General features: G+C 45.2%; 1 protein-coding gene across 7 annotated transcripts in view; it reads left to right on the top strand.

Annotated features, from left to right (window-relative positions):
- Positions 1-21,478, top strand: part of pak3 (Serine/threonine-protein kinase PAK 3) — a 45,875-nt gene that overhangs the window by 14,959 nt on the left and 9,438 nt on the right. The window contains exons 2-8 of one of the 7 annotated variants that reach the window (XM_014162610.3): positions 2,648-2,765; positions 18,396-18,605; positions 18,885-18,979; positions 19,875-20,022; positions 20,195-20,232; positions 20,843-20,956; positions 21,466-21,478. The exon at positions 21,466-21,478 is cut by the window's right edge and continues 192 nt beyond it. In XM_014162610.3, coding sequence (XP_014018085.1) covers positions 18,419-18,605; positions 18,885-18,979; positions 19,875-20,022; positions 20,195-20,232; positions 20,843-20,956; positions 21,466-21,478 — 595 coding nt within the window. In that variant the 5' untranslated portion in view covers positions 2,648-2,765; positions 18,396-18,418. Of the gene's footprint in view, positions 1-2,647; positions 2,766-12,807; positions 12,946-13,156; positions 13,355-18,392; positions 18,606-18,884; positions 18,980-19,874; positions 20,023-20,194; positions 20,233-20,842; positions 20,957-21,465 lie in introns of those variants that run through there. The other 6 variants (XM_014162609.3, XM_045702935.2, XM_014162614.3 and 3 more) reach the window with 6 other exon arrangements.

Below are 21,478 nucleotides of genomic sequence, written 5' to 3'. Positions count from 1 at the left end.
GTAGAGTATCTTCTGTTTTCAGAAGGTGTCAAAGTTATCAATAAAAGTAACTTCAGCAGAGCTACAGTAATCTTTTAGCCAGATGTGTAATGCCAGCAGTCTGCTGAATCTTTCACACTCGCGGCCCAACGATGGTACTGGACCTGAAGTTATTGGCAGTTTTTTTTTTGTCTTTTAATTCTAAAATCAGTTCTTTAAAATCAATTTTCAAATGTTCCGAGCTAGCCCTCCTGATGTCGTTTGACTCCACATGGACTACGACAGTGTCCTCTCCCGGCATCTGTTGTAGAACAGTCGGAAGCAGCCTTATAATGTCCTGTACTCGTGCTCCTGGGTAGCACAGGGTTTTTGCCTTGGGGACCGAGATGTTTCTCACCATAGAGCTGCCTATGGTGACAGCTGGGGATGTTGAATGGGCCGGTCTCTCAGGCAGCCTCACGGTCTGGTTCCGAGGATATGAACCCGAGGTTGAAGCCACCGGAGAGGGAGTCAGAGCCGAGGACGAAGATGCAGGTACCTCCGGATCCGATCTTGATTGGGAAGCCACCACGGATGAAGGCGCTGGAACCTCTGGATCCAGGGCGACAAAGCTGTTTCTGGTCTGTGTTAGTTCTGGGCTCAACATCTCCATGGAGACCCCCGTTGCCAGAGGATGCCTTCTTCGACTTCCACGGCGAGTGACGCACCTCCATGGCTGGTTGGTTGGGTCGAGATCAGCTCCGTTCTCCAGGGAATGGGGAGACCCCTTCGGGGATGGAACCCTGCCTAGCAACGGCCTGTCGGCTGTGGAGAGCCGACACGGCGGCAAAACTTCCACCAGACCAGAGCGTTGTCCGGATACTGGGGTGGAAGAAAAATAAAAAGTAGGTGGGCGTGGGTTCCCCAGTAGTTTGTGTAGGTTTGCTACTTGCTTGCTAAGAGTAGCTACTTCGCTCCTGTAGTCCTCCGTAAGCAAGCAGTTGCTACATTGAAAGTCAACGAGGTCCACATTGTCCCGGAACAAAGCAAAGTAAACGCAGCTCCTGCAACGTTGGAAACGTTCAATAGCGGCCTCCATTTGAGACCGCCGAGCCAGCTAGGCTTGCTGGGCTTTCGTGTCTCTCCCCCTATATGGAATCTGGCAGGATCCCGGGACAGATAGCAGCGCTCACAACAATTTAGCCCAACTGAGCCGCAGGAATCAAAATAAAATTAAAGTATATAAAAACATGGTCCACTTTTAAACCAATGTCTTTAGTTCAGGCTTCAGCGTTCGACAGAATTCGGCGTTCAACAACAACAAACATACGTCGTGCTCTGATGACGTATGTTGTGACTGGGTTGAGATCTGGTTTCACCGGGTCCATACTTCCTGCCATCCAGGACCTCTATACCAGGCGTAGTCAAAGGAAGGCCCTAAAAATTGTCAGACTCCAGTCACCCAGTCATAGACTGTTCTCTCTGCTACCGCATGGCAAGTGGTACTGGTGCACCAAGTCTAGGTCCAAGAGGCTCTTAAATAGCTTCAACCCCCAAGCCATAAGACTTCTGAACAGCTAATCAAATGGCTACCCAGACTACTTGCATTTCCCCCCTCTGGAACACTGCTGCTACTCTCTGTTATTATCTGTGCACAGTCACTTTAATAGCTCTAGCTACTTGTATATATTACCTCGACACCGGTGCTCCTGCACATTGACATTGACTCTGTACCAGTAGCCCCTGTATATAGCCCCGCTATTGTTATTTACTGCTGCTCTTTAATGATTTGTTATTCTTATCTCTTACTTTTTTTGTGTGTATTTTCTTAACTGCACTGTTGGTTAAGGGCTTGTAAGTGAGCATTTCACTGTAAGGTACAATACCTGTTGTATTCGGTGCATGTGACAAATAACATATTTTTATTCGATTTTTTTTAATTTGACTGCACAGTCGATGACGTGGCACACAGCCTTTGGTTGATGCATGTTATAACGCAAACTGTTTGGAGTGGGATAGTTTGGTGTTAAAGGGATAGTTTGGATGTTAGAGAGTGTTTGTTAAAGGGATAGTATGGTATTGAAGGGATAGTTTGGTGGCAAAAAGGTAGTTTGCTACAGTCAGTTAGAATGTGGATTGTGGATGGGATTGTGTTTATATCAGGCTAACTGGCAAGGAAGCTAGCTGGTGACATGCTAGCTGGTTAACTGGTTAGCTGGCCACGCCTATGTTTTGAAAGACCCGCCAGCAGGTTAGTGACAGGAAAAAGTTGAGTGTGTCTGAGAGAGTTGCTGGCTATTTTACATCTCTCTCTGTCTCTCTGTGTCTGTGTGTCTCTGTCACTGTGTGTATGACAGGAGATCTGCTAACAATCACAGACAGCGCTGCAGCTAACAATACTCAATGAAGACACATACACACGCATGCATGCATAGAATACATTTATAAAACCATAACAGTTCTTGGAGTTTAAATATTTACTAGTTGAACAGTTAAGGGCCTCCTGCTACCATGCTGAGCTTTTTGGATTCAACTTTTGTTCTCTAGTTAGGCTAGGTAACAGTTATTGTTCTCTTTCTCTCTCTCTCACACACACACACACACACACACACACACACACACACACACACACACACACACACACACACACACACACAAACTTATCTAGTTATATCATTTGTTTTCTCAGGGGTGGAGCAGCTCTGGGCTCCCAGCAGGCTTTGCAATGTGCATTATTTATGGTGTTGCCTTGGTGATTGGCTTGGTGGGTGGGGCAAGACAGCTGGAGGGCAGAGCCCCTCATACCTGTAAGTATATGTGTGTGTCTGGTCCAGCTCTGTGTTTAATAGTTATCATATGAGGAGTGAGTAGTTCAATGGTGAGGTCACTGACCAGCCCTTTCCCTGTAGTTTACTCTGGATAAGCACAGAGAGGGGGAGAAAGAGAGAGAGTTCATGTGTGGGGTACTTAGACTAGTCAAAGTGGTTCCTCATAGCTCTCTTTTAATTCTCTCTCACACTCATACACACACACACTTCCCTTTTATTCTCAGAGAAAAATAATTAGGACGAGGAAGGGAGAGGGAGAGACAGAAGGAGAAAGGGTAGATGGCGTAAGATGGTGCCGACAGATATGGCAGCTCTGCTCATAGCTCCTAAGCAACTTTGCAGTATTTTGTTTTTTTTGTGTGTTATTACACAGACGGAAATAACTTTTGGATATCAGAGTGGCGTTAACTCACCAGCATTGCGACCAGGAATACGACTTTCCCGAATTAGATCCTTTGTTCGTAACCCCCAGGGCAATTGAACTTAGTCCAGAAGCTGCTCCAAAACACCTCCGGCAGAGGAGAGGTATTCGGAGTGGACTCAGGAGACGGGCACTCCATCCACCGCTTCCGAGTATATTACTCGCTAATGTTAAGTCTCTGGACAATAAAGTAGACAAGCTCAGGGCGAGGATCTCCTTCCAGAGAGACATCAGGGATTGTAACATACTCTGTTTCACTGAAGCATGGCTCTGTCGGGATATACTGTCCCCGTCCATACAGCCATCTGGGTTCTCAGTACATCGTGCAGACAGGAATAAAGAACTCTCTGGGAAGAAGAATGGTGATAAACTACTCATGGTGTGATTGTGATAACATACAGAAATTCAAGTCCTTTTGTTCACCCAATCTAGAATACCTCACAATCAAATGCCGACCGTATTACCTCCAAAGATAATTCTCTTTGGTTATAGTCACAGCTATGTATATTCCCCCACAAGCCGATATGACAACGGCCCTCAAAGAACTACATTGGACTTTATGCAAACTGGAAGCCACATATCCTGTGGCCACATTTATTGTAGCTGGGGATTTTAACAAAGCAGATTTTAGGAAAACGCTACCGAAGTTCTACCAACACGTTGACTGTAATACTCACGCTGGTAAATCATTGGACCACTGCTACTCAACTTCGAAATACCTACAAGGCCCTCCCCCGCCCTCCCTTCGGCAAATCTGATCATGGCTCCATTTTGCTCCTCCCTTCCTAGAGGCAGACACTCAAACAGGAAATACCCGTGCTAAGGTCTATTCAACACTGGTCTGTCCAATCGGAATCCATGCTTCAAGATTGTTTTGATCACGCAGACTAGGATATGTTCCGGGTAGCCTATGAGAATAACATTGACGACTACACGGATATGGTGACTGAGTTCATTAGGAAATGTATAGGAGATGTTGTACTCACTGTGACTATTAAATCCTACCCAAACCAGAAACCGTGGATAGATGGCAGCATTCGCGCAAAACTGAAAGCACGAACCACCGCATTTAACCATGGCAAGGTGACTGGGAATATGGTCCATACAAACAATGTAGTTATTCCCTCCATAAGGCAATCAAACAGGCAAAACGTCAGTACAGAGACTAAGTAAAGTCGCAATTTTCAACGGCTCAGACACGAGACGTATGGGTCTACAGACAATTACGGACTACAAAGGGAAAACCAGCCACGTTGCGGACACCGTCTTGCCTCCGGACAAGCTAAACACCTTTGCCCACTTTGAGAATAACACAGTGCCATCGATGCAGCCCGCTACCAAGGACTGTGGGCTCTCCTTCTCTGTGGCCGACGTGAGTAAGACATTTAAGCGTGTTAACCATCGCAAGGCTGACGGCACAGACGACATCCCTAGCTGCGTCCTCAGCATGCGCAGACCAGCTGGCTGGAGTGTTTACGGACACATTCAGTCTCTCCCTATCCCAGTCTGCTGTCCCCACTTGCATCAAGATGTCCACCATTGTTCCTGTACCCAAGAAAGCAAAGGTAACATAACTAAATGACTATCGCCCTGTAGCACTCACTTCTTTCATCATGAAGTGCTTTGAGAGGCTAGTTAAGGAACATATCACCTCTACCTTACGGCAAAGACACTCTTCAATTTGCTTACCGCCCCAATAGATCCACAGACAATGCAATCACACTGCCCTATTCCACCTGGACAAGAGGAATACCTACAGTTGAAGTCGGAAGTTTACATACACTTAGGTTGGAGTCATTAAAACTCGTTTTTCAACCACTCCACAAATTTCTTTTAACAAACTATAGTTTTGGCAAGTCGGTTAGGATATCTACTTTGTGCATGACACAAGTAGTTTTTCCAACAATTGTTTACAGTCAGATTATTTCACTTATAATTCACTGTATCACAATTCCAGTGGGTCAGAAGTTTACATACACTGAGTTGACTGTGCCTTTAAACAGCTTGGAAAATTCCATAAAATGATGTCATGGCATTAGAAGCTTCTGATAGGCTAATTGACATCATTTGAGTCAATTGGAGGTGTACCTGTGGATTTATTTCAAGGCCTACCTTCAAACTCAGTGCCTCTTTGCTTGACATCATGGGAAAATCAAAAGAAATCAGAAAAAAATGTGTAGACCTCCACAAGTCTGGTTCATCATTCCAAACGCCTGAAGGTACCACGTTCATCTGTACAAACAATAGTATGCAAGTATAAACACCATGGGACCACATAGCCGTCATACCGCTCAGGAAGGAGACGCGTTCTGTCTCTTAGAGATGAACGTACTTTGGTGCGATAAATGCAAATCCACCCCAGAACAACAGCAAAGGACCTTGTGAAGATGCTGGAGGAAACGGGTACAAAAGTATCTATATCCACAGTAAAACGAGTCCTATATCGAAATAACCTGAAAGGCCACTCAGCAAGGAAGAAGCCACTGCTCCAAAACCACCATAAAAAAGCCAGATTACGGTGTGCAACTGCACATGGGGACAAAGATCGTACTTTTTGGAGAAATGTCCTCTGGTCTGATGAAACAAAAATAGAACTGTTTGGCCATAATGACCATTGTTATGTTTGGAGGAAAAAGGGGGAAGAACACCATCCCAACCCTGAAGCACGGGGGTATCATGTTGTGGAAGGCTACCTGAAACGTTTGACCCAAGTTAAACAATGTAAAGGCAATGCTACCAAATACTAATTAAGTGTGTGTGAACTTCTGACCCACTGGGAATGTGATGAAAGAAATAAAAGCTGAAATAACTCATTCTCTCTACTATTATTCTGACATTTCACATTCTTAAAATAAGGTGGTGATCGTAACTGACCTAAGACATGGAATTATTACTAGGATTAAATGTCAGGAATTGTGAAAAACTGAGTTTAAATGTATTTGGCCAAGGTGTATGTAAACTTCCGACTTCAACTGTATGTAAGAATGCTGTTCATTGACTATAGCTTAGCATTCAACACCATAGTACCCTCCAAATTCATAAATTAAACTCGGGGCCCTGGGTCTGAACCCTGCCCTGTGCAACTGGGTCCTGGATTTCCTGACTGGCCGCCCCCAGGTTGGAAACACCACCTCTACTTTGATGATCCTCAACACAGGGGCCCCACAAGGGTGCGTGCTCAGCCCGCTCCTGTACTTCCTGTTCACCCATGAGTGTGTGGCCACGCATGCCTCCAACTCAATCATCAAGTTTGCAGACGACACAACAGTAGTAGGCCTGATTACCAACAATGACGAGACAGCCTAAAGGGAGGAGATGAGAGCCCTGGGAGATTGGTGCGGAAAATAACCTCTCACTCAACGTCAGCAAAAATAGATGATCGTGGAGCACGCACCTATCCACATCGACGTGACCGCAGTGGAGAAGGTGGAAAGCATCAAGTTGATCAGCGTACACATCACTGACGATCTGAAATGGTCCACCCACACAGACCGTGTGGTGAAGAAGGAGCAACAGCGCCTCTTCAACCTCAGGAGGCTGAAGAAATGTGGCTTGTCATCTAAAACCCTCAAACTTTTACAGATGCACAATTGAGATTATCCTGTCGATCTATCACAGCCTGGTACGGCAACTGCACCGCCATGCAACCGCAGGGCTTTTCAGAGGATGGTACGGTCTGCCCAACGCATCACCAGGGGCAAACTACCTGCCCTCCTAGACACCTACAGCACCCGATGTCACAGGAAGGCCAAAAAGATCATCAAGGACATCAACCACTCGAGCCACGGCCTGCTCACCCCGCTATCACCCAGAAGGTGAGGTCAGTACAGGTGCATCAAAGCTGGGACCGAGAAACTGAAAGAAGCTGTTTATCTCAAGTCCATCAGACTGTTAAATAGCCATCACTAGCCGGCTTCCTCCCAGTTACGCAACCCTGCACCTTAGAGGCTGCTGCCCTATATACATAGACTTGGAATCACTGGCCACTTTAATAATGGAACACTAGTCACTTTTAATAATGTTTACATACTGCTTTACTCATCACATGTGTATTTACTGTATTCTATTTTAAAGTATTTTAGTCCATGCCATTGCTCGATCTAATATTTATCTATTTCTTAATTCCATTATTTTACTTTTAGATTTGTGTATATTGATGTGAATTGTTTTAGATACTATAGCACTGTTGGAGCTAGGAACACAAGCATTTCGCTACACCTGCAATAACATCTGCTAAATATGTGTATGTGACCAATACAATGTGATTTGATTTAAAAAAGAGGGATCCGCTTCAAACAGGTTCTTGTGAATAATGGAGCGCCGAGTATTCCTCAGGACTTCTCATTCTCTCTGCTTCGCTCCCTTGCTTTCTACTCCTATATCCATCTCACCCCCTTCCCTCCTCACACACACACACACACACACACACACACACACACACACACACACACACACACATTCAGAGGCAAAGGAGAACTCGTCAGTGTGAGCGTCTCTCTAGGCACGGTTAAACGAATGGACAGCAGATGAAAAGAGCAGTGCAAAGGGAGACGGAAAGAAAGAGAAAGAAGATGGATCTTTTTCTTCTTTGTGATTTAAACAATCGACTGGTGGAACTCATGATGATGTCATGGTGATGGAGTGTCAAGGAGGAGAGGAGAAGGGGGAGCCGCAGTAGAATGTTGGGTGCACCCCACCCTAAGAATCTGCTGGCGACTAGATTCCTGTGATATCATCTCTAGGCACCCAGGGAGACCCGGAGAGAGAGAGAGAGAGACACACACACACACAGTGCATTGATGACCGGTAGGGAAGGCTAGTAATACATTTGATCACATGCACTAGGATACGCCCTATGAGCACACTACGAATCTTGACTGTTGTCATCATCAGTTCCTCAACACACACACACACACAGCCAGGGTGTATGTTAAAGTGCATCTAAAAGCCTCCTCAGGTTGACATTTTTAAGACTCCAATGCACACTGATTTATCAACACTGGCTGGTGCGTGTGTGTTTCTCTTAAGCTGACATTAAGCTCACTTAGAGTTATTAGGAGGACAGGCCACTCACAGTGCCGGGCTAGAAAGCATCATGGGATTGAATGCACTTTGTCGTCCAGTGAAAGAAAGAACAAAATCAATAAATATATTTGACAATCACCTCTTCGTTTCTTTTTTCTCTGCTTCCATCCATCCCTCACCCTCTTTCCACCCACTTAGTTATTGAAGGAATAATCAATAACTGTTAGGACAATATGTGTTAGTCCGGTTTGGTCACGGTGATGTAGTTGGTCGTCATGGTGATGTAGTTGGTCGTCATGATGATCTAGTTGGTCGATCATGATGATGGTGATTTAGTTGGTCGTCATGGTGATGTACACTGAACAAAAATATAAAAACAAAACGTGTTGGTCCCATATTTTATGAACTGAAATAGAAGATCCCAGAAATATTCCAGATGCACAACAAGATTATTTCTCTCATATTTTGTTGACAAATTTGTTTACATCCTTGTTAGTGAGGATTTCCCCTTTGTCAAGATAATTCATCCACCTGACAGGTGTAGCATATCAAGAAGCAGCTGGGGACAATATAAGGTCACTCTAAGATATGTAGTTTTGTCACACAACACAATGTCACAGATGTCTCGAGCGTGCAATTGGCATGCTAACTGCAGGAATATCCACCAGCGCTGTTGCCAGAGAATTGATTGTTCATATCTCTACCATAAGCCGCCTCCAACATCGTTTTAGAGAAATTGTCAGTACATCCATCAGGCCTCACAACCGCACACGCGTGTATGGCGTCGTGTGGGCGAGCGATTTGCTGATGTCAACTTTGTGAACCCCACCTCCACCACGGGACATTCTGTTATGGTATGGGCAGGCATAAGCTACGGACAACGAACACAGTTGCATTTTATCGATGGCAATTTGAATGCACAGAAATACAGGGACGAGATCCTGAGGCCCATTTTGTTAGGCCCATTTATTTTTATGTATCTGTGACCAACAGATGCAGATCTGTATTCCCAGTCATGTGAAATCCATAGATTAGGGCCTAATGAATTTATTTAAATTGACTGATTTCCCGTAACTGTAAAATCTTTGAAATTGTTGCATTTTATATTTTGTTCAGTATAGTTGGTCAGTCGTGGTGATGTAGTTGGTCGGTCGTGGCGATGTAGTTGGTCGGTCGTGGTGATTGTAGTCGGTCGGTCACGGTGATTGTAGTCGGTCACGGTGATTGTAGTCGGTCGGTCGTGGTGATGTAGTCGGTCGGTCACGGTGATTGTAGTCGGTCGGTCGTGGCGATGTAGTTGGTCGGTCACGGTGATTGTAGTCGGTCACGGTGATTGTAGTCGGTCGGTCGTGGCGATGTAGTCGGTCGGTCGTGGTGATTGTAGTCGGTCGGTCGTGGTGATTGTAGTCGGTCGGTCACGGTGATTGTAGTCGGTCGGTCACGGTGATTGTAGTCGGTCGGTCGTGGCGATGTAGTCGGTCGGTCACGGTGATTGTAGTCGGTCACGGTGATTGTAGTCGGTCGGTCGTGGCGATGTAGTCGATCAGTCGTGGTGATTGTTGTCGGTCGGTCACGGTGATTGTAGTCGGTCACGGTGATTGTAGTCGGTCGGTCGTGGCGATGTAGTCGGTCGGTCGTGGTGATTGTAGTCGGTCGGTCATGGTGATTGTAGTCGGTCGGTCATGGTTATGTAGTCTATCACGGTGATTGTAGTTGGTCGGTCGGTCACGGTGATTGTAGTCGGTCGGTCACGGTGATTGTAGTCGGTCGGTCACGGTGATTGTAGTCGGTCGGTCACCGTGATTGTAGTCGGTCGGTCATGGTTATGTAGTCGGTCACGGTGATTGTAGTTGGTCGGTCGGTCGGTCACGGTGATCGTAGTCGGTCGGTCACGGTGATTGTAGTCGGTCGGTCACGGTGATGTAGTCGGTCGGTCACGGTGATGTAGTCGGTCAGTCGTGGTTGTGATTTTTCTCTGTTTGGCTTCATTTCATGCTCTTAGGCATGAGAGAACACTGCAGTATCATCGAAGCTGGTACACACACACAGGAGGTATGTCTTCTGTGCCTGTAGTGAGACAAGGTGACTGTGTGTGTGTGTGTGTGTGTGTGTGTGCGAGAGAGAGGGGCAGGGAAAGAGAAAGAGGGAGAATGAGCTTTCTGGTTTTGGTATGTGTGAATTGGTTAATTTAATTGTGTGTGTGAATAGAGTGAGAGTATTCCTGTCACTGTCCATCCATCAACACCGTAACCCCAGGCAACCGGGGGGGGGGGGGCAGAACAGTGTGCTATGGCAGCATCACAACCTTCCCTTTTCTCTTTACCTTCTCACTCACCTCTCTCTCACTGTTTCTGTCTCTCTCACTGTCTCTCTCTCTCATACTATCTCACTGTCTCTCTGCATGTCCAGTTCAGGCTTGGTTGTTCCTCACTCATGTGAAGAAGTACCCTCCCATCCTCCTCTGCCCCCCCCAGCCAGCAGGTGCTATGCTATGCGGCCCCCTCTCTCTCTAATTGTGTGTTTGGCCGTGTCCTCTCTGCCATCTGCTTGGGCCTGTTGTGGGACTCCTGGGAGTGGGACAAACAATGGCAAGTTTTCTTTATGAAACTACCTATTATCAAATAATAAGCATTCTGTCCTCATACATATTATTCATGCAGTCATTTATAGTGATCATTTATCATTTATTTGTATAGCGCTTTTCAATACAAAAATACAAGAAACAAAGTGCTTCACATCATAAAATAAAAGTAATATCAAAGAAACAAAGACAGGAGGATGGAGAATGAAAAAAAGATAGCTAATCATATTGAAATCATACAGTGCATTCAGAAAGTATTCAGACCCCTTGACTTTTCCCACAATCGTTGTTTTTTTCCCCCTCATCAATCTACACACAATGCCCCATAATGACAAAGCGAAAAATGTTTTTTATACATTTTTGCTAATTTATATCCCATTTACATACGTATTTTAACTCTTTACTCAGTACTTTGTTGAAGCACCTTTGGCAGCGATTACATCCTTGAGTCTTCTTGGGTATGACGCTACAATCTTGACACACCTGTATTTGTGGAGTTTCTCCTATTCTTCTCTGCAGATCCTCTCAAGCTCTATCAGGTTGGATGGGGAGCGTCACTACACAGCTATTTTCAGGTCTCTCCAGAGATGTTTGATCAGGTTCAAGTCCGGGCTCTGGCTGGGCCAATCAAGGACATACAGAGACTTGTCCCGAAGCCACTCCTGCGTTGTCTTGGCTGTGTGCTTAGGGTCATTGTCCTATTGGAAGGTGAACCTTTGTCCCAGTCTGAGGTCCTGAGCGCTCTGGAGCAGGTTTTCATCAAGGATCTCTCTGTACTTTGCTCCGTTCATCTTTCCCTCGATCCTAACTAGTCTCCCAGTCCCTGTCGCTGAAAAACATCCCCACAGCATGATGCTGCCACCACCATGATTCACCGTAGGGATGGTATAGGCCAAGTGATGAGCGGTGCCTGGTTTCCTCCAGATGATTTGGACAATTTTGTGTTCTACTTTGTTTGAGAATTTAAATAAACCAAGAACAACATGTATCCGAGAACTGTCTGCTCTCATCTACTTGAAAGACTGAAACCGTGTGTGTGTGTGTGTGTGTGTGTGTGTGTGTGTGTGTGTGTGTAAAATATACATTTGAAGTCTGTCTCTCTCTCTGTCCTAGGGGCTGGCTTGTGTGTGTGTGTGTGTGTGTGTGTGTGGTGTGACAAAAATACAATTGTATCTCTTTTTTTTCTCCCCTATCTTTCTTGCTTCCTTAATTTCTCTTTCTGTTCTTTATTTTCCTGTTTTCATCTCACACATACAAACACACACAAAATGATGAGGGAACTGTTGTGTAGGCTCGATCTCTCTCTACTGATTAGCTCCAACAGGAGGGGGTCTCAGTCTCCTCAACTCTCCAGGGATGGTGAGGTCTTCTGGGCTTGGTGTATAGAGGCTACTCCTCTCCTCCCTTGCTGGCTGTGGAGGTTTAGCTAATTCCGCTGATCAGCAGGGAGGAACGCCAACAGGCTAACCCTCTGTAGCTCTCTGTCAGACAACAAAAATGTGTGTGTGTGTTTTGCATGTTCTGAAATTGGTCACAAAAATGTAAAAAATCAAACGGGTGAGACAGGGTTGTAATCCAACCCTGTTTGATATCTATAGCATCAGCTCAGTCAGTGGAAAGCACCAGGGATGCACCTCAAACGGCACCCCATTCCCTACATAGTGTACTAGTTTTGACCAGAGTCCTAATGCCCCTGGTCAAAGTTGTGCACTATACAGGGATTAGGGTGCCGTTTGGGATGTAGCTCAGGTTGTTCCTTTATTAGTCACTTCCCCAGAGCTCGTCTGCTCTGTGTGTGTGTGTGTGTGTGTGTGTGTGTGTGTGTGTGTGTGTGTGTGTGTGTGTGTGTGTGTGTGAGATGACAGGGTTGTATGTGTAAACTGACAGTGGAGTCTGAAATGTGAGACCTTCCTTGTGTCGGCTCGCCAGAGTAGGATTTGGGTGGGTGTTGGCTGGGGGGGGGGGTGAGACGGGGGAGGATGTGTTTGATGTCTGAAGAAGGGAGGGAGGTTGGAAAGAAGGGAGGAGGTGACAAAGGTGCACTAGAATTACCGAACCCTATGAAGAGTGTGTGTTTGATCCACCTTGTGACCAGCTGCTCTCTTCGTCACCAGAGCTGTGTAATTGAAGAGGTATGTGATTGTAGAGTGTGTGTGTGTGTGTGTGTGTGTGTGTGTGTGTGTGTGTGTGTGTGTGTGTGTGCGCATTTGTTTTATACATCTGTTTAGTGTTTGTGTGACAATTCTTCTGTAGTTCCACACTTTCATGACATGTGTGAGCCACAAACCCCACCTCCTACCCCATGACTCATTCTGACATCACAGGCTGTGAACTCATGATGACTAAAAGGCAGCAGAGAAGACCTCAAGTCCAAACATATCAGCACGGAACCTCCTATACACACACACCTACCCTCTCTCACACACTCACACACTGCATGGTATTTGGACTTAGACTAGCTGTTGTAGTTAGAGGAACACTGAGGCCTGAGGAGACAGAAGCTGAAGCCAAGATCAGTTCCAGCCTGACAGACAGACTGAGGTAAGGCCAGACAGAACCTAGCCACTGCTAATGTAACACAGCCATCACTGTGTCTGCTTAGAAGTACACTATTTATTTTTATTTAACCTTTATTTAATTAGGCAAGTCAGTTAAGAACAAATTCTTATTCACAATGACGGCCTACCGGAGAACAGTGGGTTAACTGCCTTGCTCAGGGAAGAACGTCATATTTTTACACTGTCAGCTCGGGGATTCGAACCAGCAAACTTTCGGGTTACTGGCCCAACGCTTTAACCACTAGGCTACCTGCCGCCCCACTAGCTTCCTTCACTGTCAAAATCTAATTTGATTGGTCACATACACATACAGTTGAAGTTGGAAGTTTACACACACCTTAGCCAAATACATTTAAACTCAGTTTTTCACAATTCCTGACATTTAATCCTAGTAAAAATTCCCTATCTTAGGTCAGTTACGATCAGTACTTTATTTTAAGAATGTGAAATGTCAGAATAATAGTAGAGAGAATGATTTATTTCAGCTTTTATTTATTTCATCACATTCCCAGTGGGTCAGAAGTTTACATACACTCAATTAGTATTTGGTAGCATTGCCTTAAATTGTTTAACTTGGGTCAAACATTTCGGATAGCCTTCCACAAGCTTCCACAATAAGTTGGGTGAATTTTGGCCCATTCCTCCTGACAGAGCTGGTGTAACGGAGTCAGGTTTGTAGGCCTCCTTGCTCGCACATGCTTTAACAGTTCTGTCCACAAATTCTCTATAGGATTGAGGTCAGGGCTTTGTGATGGCCACTCCAATACCTTGACTTTGTTGTCCTTAAGCCATTTTGCCACAACTTTGGAAGTATGCTTGGGGTCATTATCCATTTGGAAGACCCATTTGCGACCAAGCTTTAACTTCCTGACTGATGACTTGAGATGTTGCTTCAATATATCCACAATTTTCATCCCTCATGATGCCATCTATTTTGTGGAGTGCACCAGTCCCTCCTGCAGCAAAACACCCCCACAACATGATGCTGCCACCCTGTGCTTCACGGTTGGGATGGTGTTCTTCAGCTTGCAAGCGTCCCCCTTTTTCCTCCAAACATAACGATGGTCATTATGGCCAAGCAGTTCTATTTTTGTTTCATCAGACCAGAGGACTTTTCTCCAAATAGTATGATCTTTGTCCCCATATGCAGTTGCAAACCGTAGTCTGGCTTTCTTATGGCGGTTTTGGAGCAATGGCTTCTTCCTTGCTGCGTGGCCTTTCAGGTTATGTCGATATAGGACTTGTTTTACTGTGGATATAGATACTTTTGTACCTGTTTCCTCTAGAGGTCGACTGATTATGATTTTTCAACACCGATATCGATTATTGGAGGACCAAAAAAAGCTGATACCGATTAATCGGCCGATATTTTTTATTTTTTGTAATAATGACAATTACACTTATTTTAACTTAATATAATACATCAATAAAATCAATTTAGTCTCAAATAAATAATGAAACATGTTCAATTTGGTTTAAATAATGCAAAAACAAAGTGTTGGAGAAGAAAGTAAAAGTGCAATATGTGCCATGTAAGAAAGCTAACATTTAAGTTCCTTGCTCAGAACATGAGAACATATGAAAGCTGGTGGTTCCTTTTAACATGAGTCTTCAATATTCCCAGGTAAGAAGTTTTAGGTTGTAGTTATTATAGGAATTATAGGACTATTTCTCTCTATACGATTTGTATTTCATATACCTTTGACTATTGGATGTTCTTATAGGCACTTTAGTATTGCCAGTGTAACAGTATAGCTTCCGTCCCTCTCCTCGCTCCTACCTGGGCTCGAACCAGGAACACATCGACAACAGCCACCCTCGAAGCAGCGTTACCCATGCAGAGCAAGGGAAACAACTACTCCAAGTCTCAGAGCGAGTGACGTTTGAAACGCTATTAGCGCGCACCCCGCTAACTAGCTAGCCATTTCACATCGGTTACACCAGCCTAATCTTGGGAGTTAATAGGCTTGAAGTCGTAAACAGCGCAATGCTTGAAGCACAGCGAAGAGCTGCTGGCAAAACGCACGAAAGTGCTGTTTGAATGAATGCTTACGAACCTGCTGATCAGACTGCTCTATCAAATCATAGACTTAATTATAATATAATAAACACACAGAAATACGAGCCTTAGGTCATTAATATGGTTGAATCCGGAAACTATCATCTCGAAAACAAAATGATTTTCCTTTCAGTGAAATACGGAACCGTTGCGTATTTTATCTAACGGGTGGCGTCCCTAAGTCTAAATATTGCTGTTACATTGCACAACCTTCAATGGTATGACATTATTACGTAAAATTCTGGCAAATTAGTTCGCAACGAGCCAGGCGGGCCAAACTGTTGCATATACCCTGACTCTGCGTGCAATGAACGCAAGAGAAGTGACACAATTTCACCTGGTTAATATTGCCTGCTAACCTGGATGTCGTGTAGCGAAATATTCAGGTTTAAAAATATATACTTCTGTGTATTGATTTTAAGAAAGGCATTGATGTTTATGGTTAGGTACAGTCGTGCAACGATTGTGCTTTTTTCGCAAATGCGCTTTTGTTAAATCATCCCCCGTTTGGCGAAGTCGGCTGTCTTTGTTAGGAAGAAATAATCTTCACAGTTCGGAACGAGCCAGGCAGCCCAAACTGCTGTATATACCCTGACTCTGTTGCAAGAGAAGTGACACATTTTCCCTAGTTAAAATAAATTCATGTTAGCAGGCAATATTAAAAAATATATACTTGTGTATTGATTTTAAGAAAGGCATTGATGTTTATGGTTAGGTACACGATGGAGCAACGTGTACCTAAGCGATTATATGCAACGCAGGACAGGCTAGATAAACTAGCAATGTCATCAACCATGTGTATTTAACTAGTGATTATGATTGATTGATTGTTTTTTATAAGATAAGTTTAATGCTAACTAGCAACTTACCTTGGCTTCTTACTGCATTCGCGTAACAGGCAGGCTCCTCGTGGAGTGCAATGTAAAGCAGGTGGTTAGAGCGTTGGACTAGTTAACCATAAGGTTGCAAGATTGAATCCCCGAGCTGACAAGGTAAAAATCTGTCGTTCTGCCCCCAAGTCAGTTAACCCACCGTTCCTAGGCCGTCATTGACAATAAGAATGTGTTCTTAACTGACTTGCCTAGTTAAATAAAGGTGTTAATGAATTAATGAATTAAAAAAAACGCCAAATCGGCATCCAAAAATACAGATTTCCGATTGTTATGAAAACTTGAAATCGGCCCTAATTAACCGGCCATTCCGATTAATCGGTTGACTTTGTTGTTCTGGGACTGGTTTGCACTTTTCGCACCAAAGTACATTAATCTCTAGGAGACAGAACGCGTCTCCTTCCTGAGCGGTATGACGGCTGCGTGGTCCCATGGTGTTTATACTTGCATACTATTGTTTGTACAGATGAACATGGTACCTTCAGGCATTTGGAAATTGCTCCCAAGGATGAACCAGACTTGTGGAGGTCTACAATATTTATTTCTGCGGTCTTGGCTGATTTCTTTAGTTTTTTCCATGATGTCAAGCAAAGAGGAACTGAGTTTGAAGGTAGGCATTTAAATACATCCACTGGTACAGCTCCAATTGACTCAAATGATGTCAATTAGCCTATCAGAAGCTTCTTAAGCCATGACATCATTTTATGGAATGTTCCAAGCTGTTTAAAGGCACAGTCAACTCAGCTTATGTAAACTTCTGACCCACTGGAATCGTGATACAATGAATTATAAGTGACATAATCTGTCTGTAAACAATTGATGGAAAAGTTACTTGTGTCATGAACAAAGTAGATGTCCTAACCGACTTGCCAAAACTATAGTTTGTTAACAAGACATTTGTGGAGTGGTTGAAAAACGAGTTTTAATGACTCCAACCTAAGTGTATGTAAACATTCCGACTTCAACTGTATTTAGCAGATGTAGCGAAATGCTTGTAGGCAGGCCCAGTCTCCTTACTTGGCTCCTACAAGTGGTTCGCAAACGAGAGACCGCCCGCTTGACAACGGCTTAGGCAGCAACACCACCGAAAAGCTAGCAATTCAGCGACATGAAGGGAGACATTTCAAGCTGTGACACTAACCCTGAGATATGATGAGGTCAGTGCGTCAGATGTTTAGTCATCAGTTGATGTAAATGTACCATTTTTTACCCTGTGGACTTTATGATTCATTCCGGCATTGAGATGACATGAACTCTGTTTGCCTCCTGTACAGTGGATTAAAGTGAGCTGAAATAAATCAATCTCTGCTTTTTTTGTTTAGTGCTCCAACTTTCTACTTTGAATTAGTCCTTTTTCGACGTTTTTCTTGTTCAGCTCTTCTCAGGACATGAACTCTGTAGAACTGTGTGTGTGTCTGACCTAGATAGTTGTTCCTGTTGGTAGACTGTCCACCAGGGCATTCACTATAGCAGGTTAGCTTACATCCCCTGTGTGAATGACTCCGTGTGTGTTTGTCAGTGTGTGTGAGAATCTGTGTGTGTGCCGTTTAGATTTTTGTGGTACAACTAGTTATGAGCTTGTTCCTTTCTCTCAGTCCAATGGCTCTGAGAATAAGTGTGTGAGTAGAGGCAGCAGGCTAATGTGTGTGTCTTTCTCTTCCTGGATTGTGACTCAGTGGTTGGTGTTTGCAGCGTGTAGACACACACACTCCGTATCCGGGAAACTGGCCTGTAAATTATTTGTGTGTTTGCAGATGAAACAGAGTGCCAGCTAGTCAACTATAGACTGGTAGTCCTCCTAGTTGTGTCCTGTTAGCTGATAGGCTAGTCTATTAATGCTCTCTCATTAGCTGATAGGCTAGTCGATTAATGCTCTCTCAGCTGATGGGCTAGTGGAATAATGTCTGTCAGCTAATTGGCTAGAGTACTAATATTCTGTCAGCTGACAGGTAAGTGGACTGGTGTTGTCCTGTTAGCTGATAGGATAAATGTTCTGTCAGTTGATTGACTAACGTCATGTTAGTTGATAGCCTGGTAATGTTCTGTGACCTCATGTTTATTGGTTGTTCCAGCAGCAGCCGGCGTGTGATTGGTGAAGATGTCTGACAATGGGGATGTCGAGGACAAGCCCCCAGCCCCGCCCATGAGGAACACCAGCACTCTGATTGGCTCCTGCAGCAAAGATCCTGCCCCCCATGGCTCCAAGCCCCTTCCCCCCAACCCAGAGGACAGGAAGAAGAAAGATCGCTCCATCATGTCCATCCTGACAGGAGGAGGAGACAAGAGTGAGTTGTGTGTGTGACACGTGAACATGCGACTATGTGTTCAACTGTGCATGCGTGTGCAACTGTATAACCAAGGGAGGTAACCGGGGGGAATATGACAGACATCCAAATCCCCCAGGATCCCTTGCGGTAGCTTGCATGGTTAGTCTTCCCATGAGCCTCAGGGGGGATGGTCTCTCAAGAGACTCTGCTGCTGCCTCTATCAATATGCTCCCTCTCTCTCTTTCTCTCATGTTATCTCTTTCTCTCTCCTCTCTCTCACCCCCTTCTCTCTCTCAGCCAACAAGAAGAAGGAGCGTCCGGAGATCTCTCTGCCTTCTGATTTTGAACACACCATCCACGTGGGCTTCGATGCGGTCACTGGAGAGTTCACAGTGAGTTTGTCTATGTGCTCTACATCTATGCTCTACTAGGGTCTGTCTATGTACTCTAGATCTAGGGTCTGTATCTGGAAGGGTCTATTTTCTCTAGATCTATGGTCTGTATCTAGTAGGGTGTGTAACTATGATTCAGCTGATCAACCAAGGCCTGAGTAGGAGGATCTGTTTTCTGGACAGTAGGCTGGTAACTGAGTTAGAGCAGGAATGACTTTAGATTTGGACTGAAGAAAACAGGCTAACTAGATACAGCACAATACCTCCACTTACTCCTAATCTCTATCTGGCTGCATCCCAAATGGCGCGCTAATACCTATATAGTGCACTACTTTTGACTAGAGTCCTATGGGCCCTTGTCAATACGTGTGCTCTGTATAGGGAATATGGAGCCATTTCAGACGCATCCTCTCTCAATCCCTCTTTCTCCCTCAATCCCTCTTTCGCCCTCCATCCCTCTTTCGCCCTCCATCCCTCTTTCGCCCTCCATCCCTCTTTCGCCCTCCATCCCTCTTTCGCCCTCCATCCCTCTTTCTCCCTCCATCTCTCTTTCTCCCTCAATGCCTCTTTCTCCCTCAATCCCTCTTTCTCCCTCAATGCCTATTTCTCCCTCCCTGTCTGTCTGTAATAGGGGGAATGGAGCAAGTGAGTAGAGGGAGAGCAAGGCAGAGGAGGAAAGAGCAAGGCAGAGAGGGGGATGATACTGTAGGATGGAGATATGACCCAGTTCTCTGACCACTGCAGACATCTCTCTCTTGTTACTGTGTGCGTGTGCGTGTGCGTGTGTGTGTGTGTGTGTGTGTGCGTGTGTGCGTGTGTGCGTGTGTGCGTGTGTGCGTGTGTGCGTGTGTGCGTGTGTGTGTGTGTGTGTGCGTGCGTGCGTGCGTGTGTGTAGGGCATGCCGGAGCAATGGGCTCGGTTGCTCCAGACCTCTAACATCACTAAGCTGGAACAGAAGAAGAATCCTCAGGCTGTCCTTGACGTTCTCAAGTTCTACGACTCCAAGGAGACCAACAACAGCCAGAAGTACATGAGTTTTACAGGTACACACACACAGACACGCATGCTCACACACACTAGCACGTATACATACACACATAAACACAAATGCACACACATTTACATGTAAACACACACACATTCACAACTCACTATCAGAACTTGATCTCTTCATATTGTCTTTCTTCTCCTTCCTGTTTTCCTTCTCCTCCACAGACAAGAGTTCAGACAACTACAGCTGTTCCAACACTTCTGTAAGTCTCCTGACACATCTCTGCTTTAGTCCCAAATGGTACCCTTTTCCATATATAGTGCACAACTTTTGATCGGGGCCCATAGCCACAATTCTGACCAGAGAGCCCTATGAGCCACGGTCAAAAGTAGTGCACTATATAGGGAATAGGGTGCATTTTGAGACGTACATCTTTGTTTACTCAACTATCAATGTGTGTTTAGGGCATCTGCCATAGATGAAGAATGGCGAATAGGAGAGGAGGGATAGAGAAAAACAGGGGATAAACAGAGAGAATGAGAGGATATGAGATGGTGGAAGAGAAAGCAGAGGAAGAAATGGAGAGGAGAGGTGTGACGATTGACAGACTGTTCCCTGGCTCTATTTCTCTCTCCCTCTCTCTTTACTTCTCCTTCTCTCCCTGTTTCTGCACTGTCTGTGAGTCAGCATATTTTACTCCTTTCATTCACGCTCTCTATCTGTCTGGCTGTCCTGCTGTCACAGTCAGTCAGGAGGAGAGAGGGAGAAGGGGAGGGAGAAAGTTAGGGAGAAGAAAGGGGGAGAAGGAGAGGGATTATTAATAATAGGAAAAGAAAGCAAACTAACTGAAAGTGATGTCACGTCCTCCTCAGAGCTCCAAGGCTGTGTCAGAGACGCCCGCCATAGCAACCGTATCCGAGGACGAGGATGAAGATGAGGCCACGCCCCCTCCTGTTGTCGCTCCCCGACCAGAACACACTAAATCAGTAAGACATGCGCCACACACACACACACACACACACACACACACACACACACACACACACACACACACACACACACACATACACTCAGCCCCCTGGCTCCAGACAGGGTAAATAAAGTAACACTCTCCTCGTGCTGGTCCTCGCCAACAGACTCAGCATTGTGTGTGTGTGAGACGATCATGGGCGGCCAGAGAAATCCCCTAGAGAAGTCTGTTCTCTGATTGGACCGAAAAGACCCCTCAGCCAAACTGAAGTGGTGTCTCAGACAGGGATACTGCCATGGCACCACTGTGGCCACGGTGATTTAGCAGCTCAGTGCACCTGACTGGGACACAGACACAGTAACATCAGGAACAGTAACTGTAACATGTGGTTTGGTAGATCACCAATTGCATTAACTATAGCTCAGAAGGCTAACAGTCCTTATCTCTCCCTTCTCTTTCCCCCCTCTCTCTTTCGCTCTCTCCCTCTCTCTCTCTCTCCCTCCCCCTCCCCCTCTTTCTCCTCAGATATACACTCGTT

This window comes from Salmo salar, chromosome 20 (assembly GCF_965601325.2).
Source record: "Salmo salar chromosome 20, fSalSal1, whole genome shotgun sequence".
In the NCBI taxonomy this organism is placed as follows: domain Eukaryota; kingdom Metazoa; phylum Chordata; class Actinopteri; order Salmoniformes; family Salmonidae; genus Salmo; species Salmo salar.
This window is presented reverse-complemented; position numbering and strand designations above follow the sequence as displayed.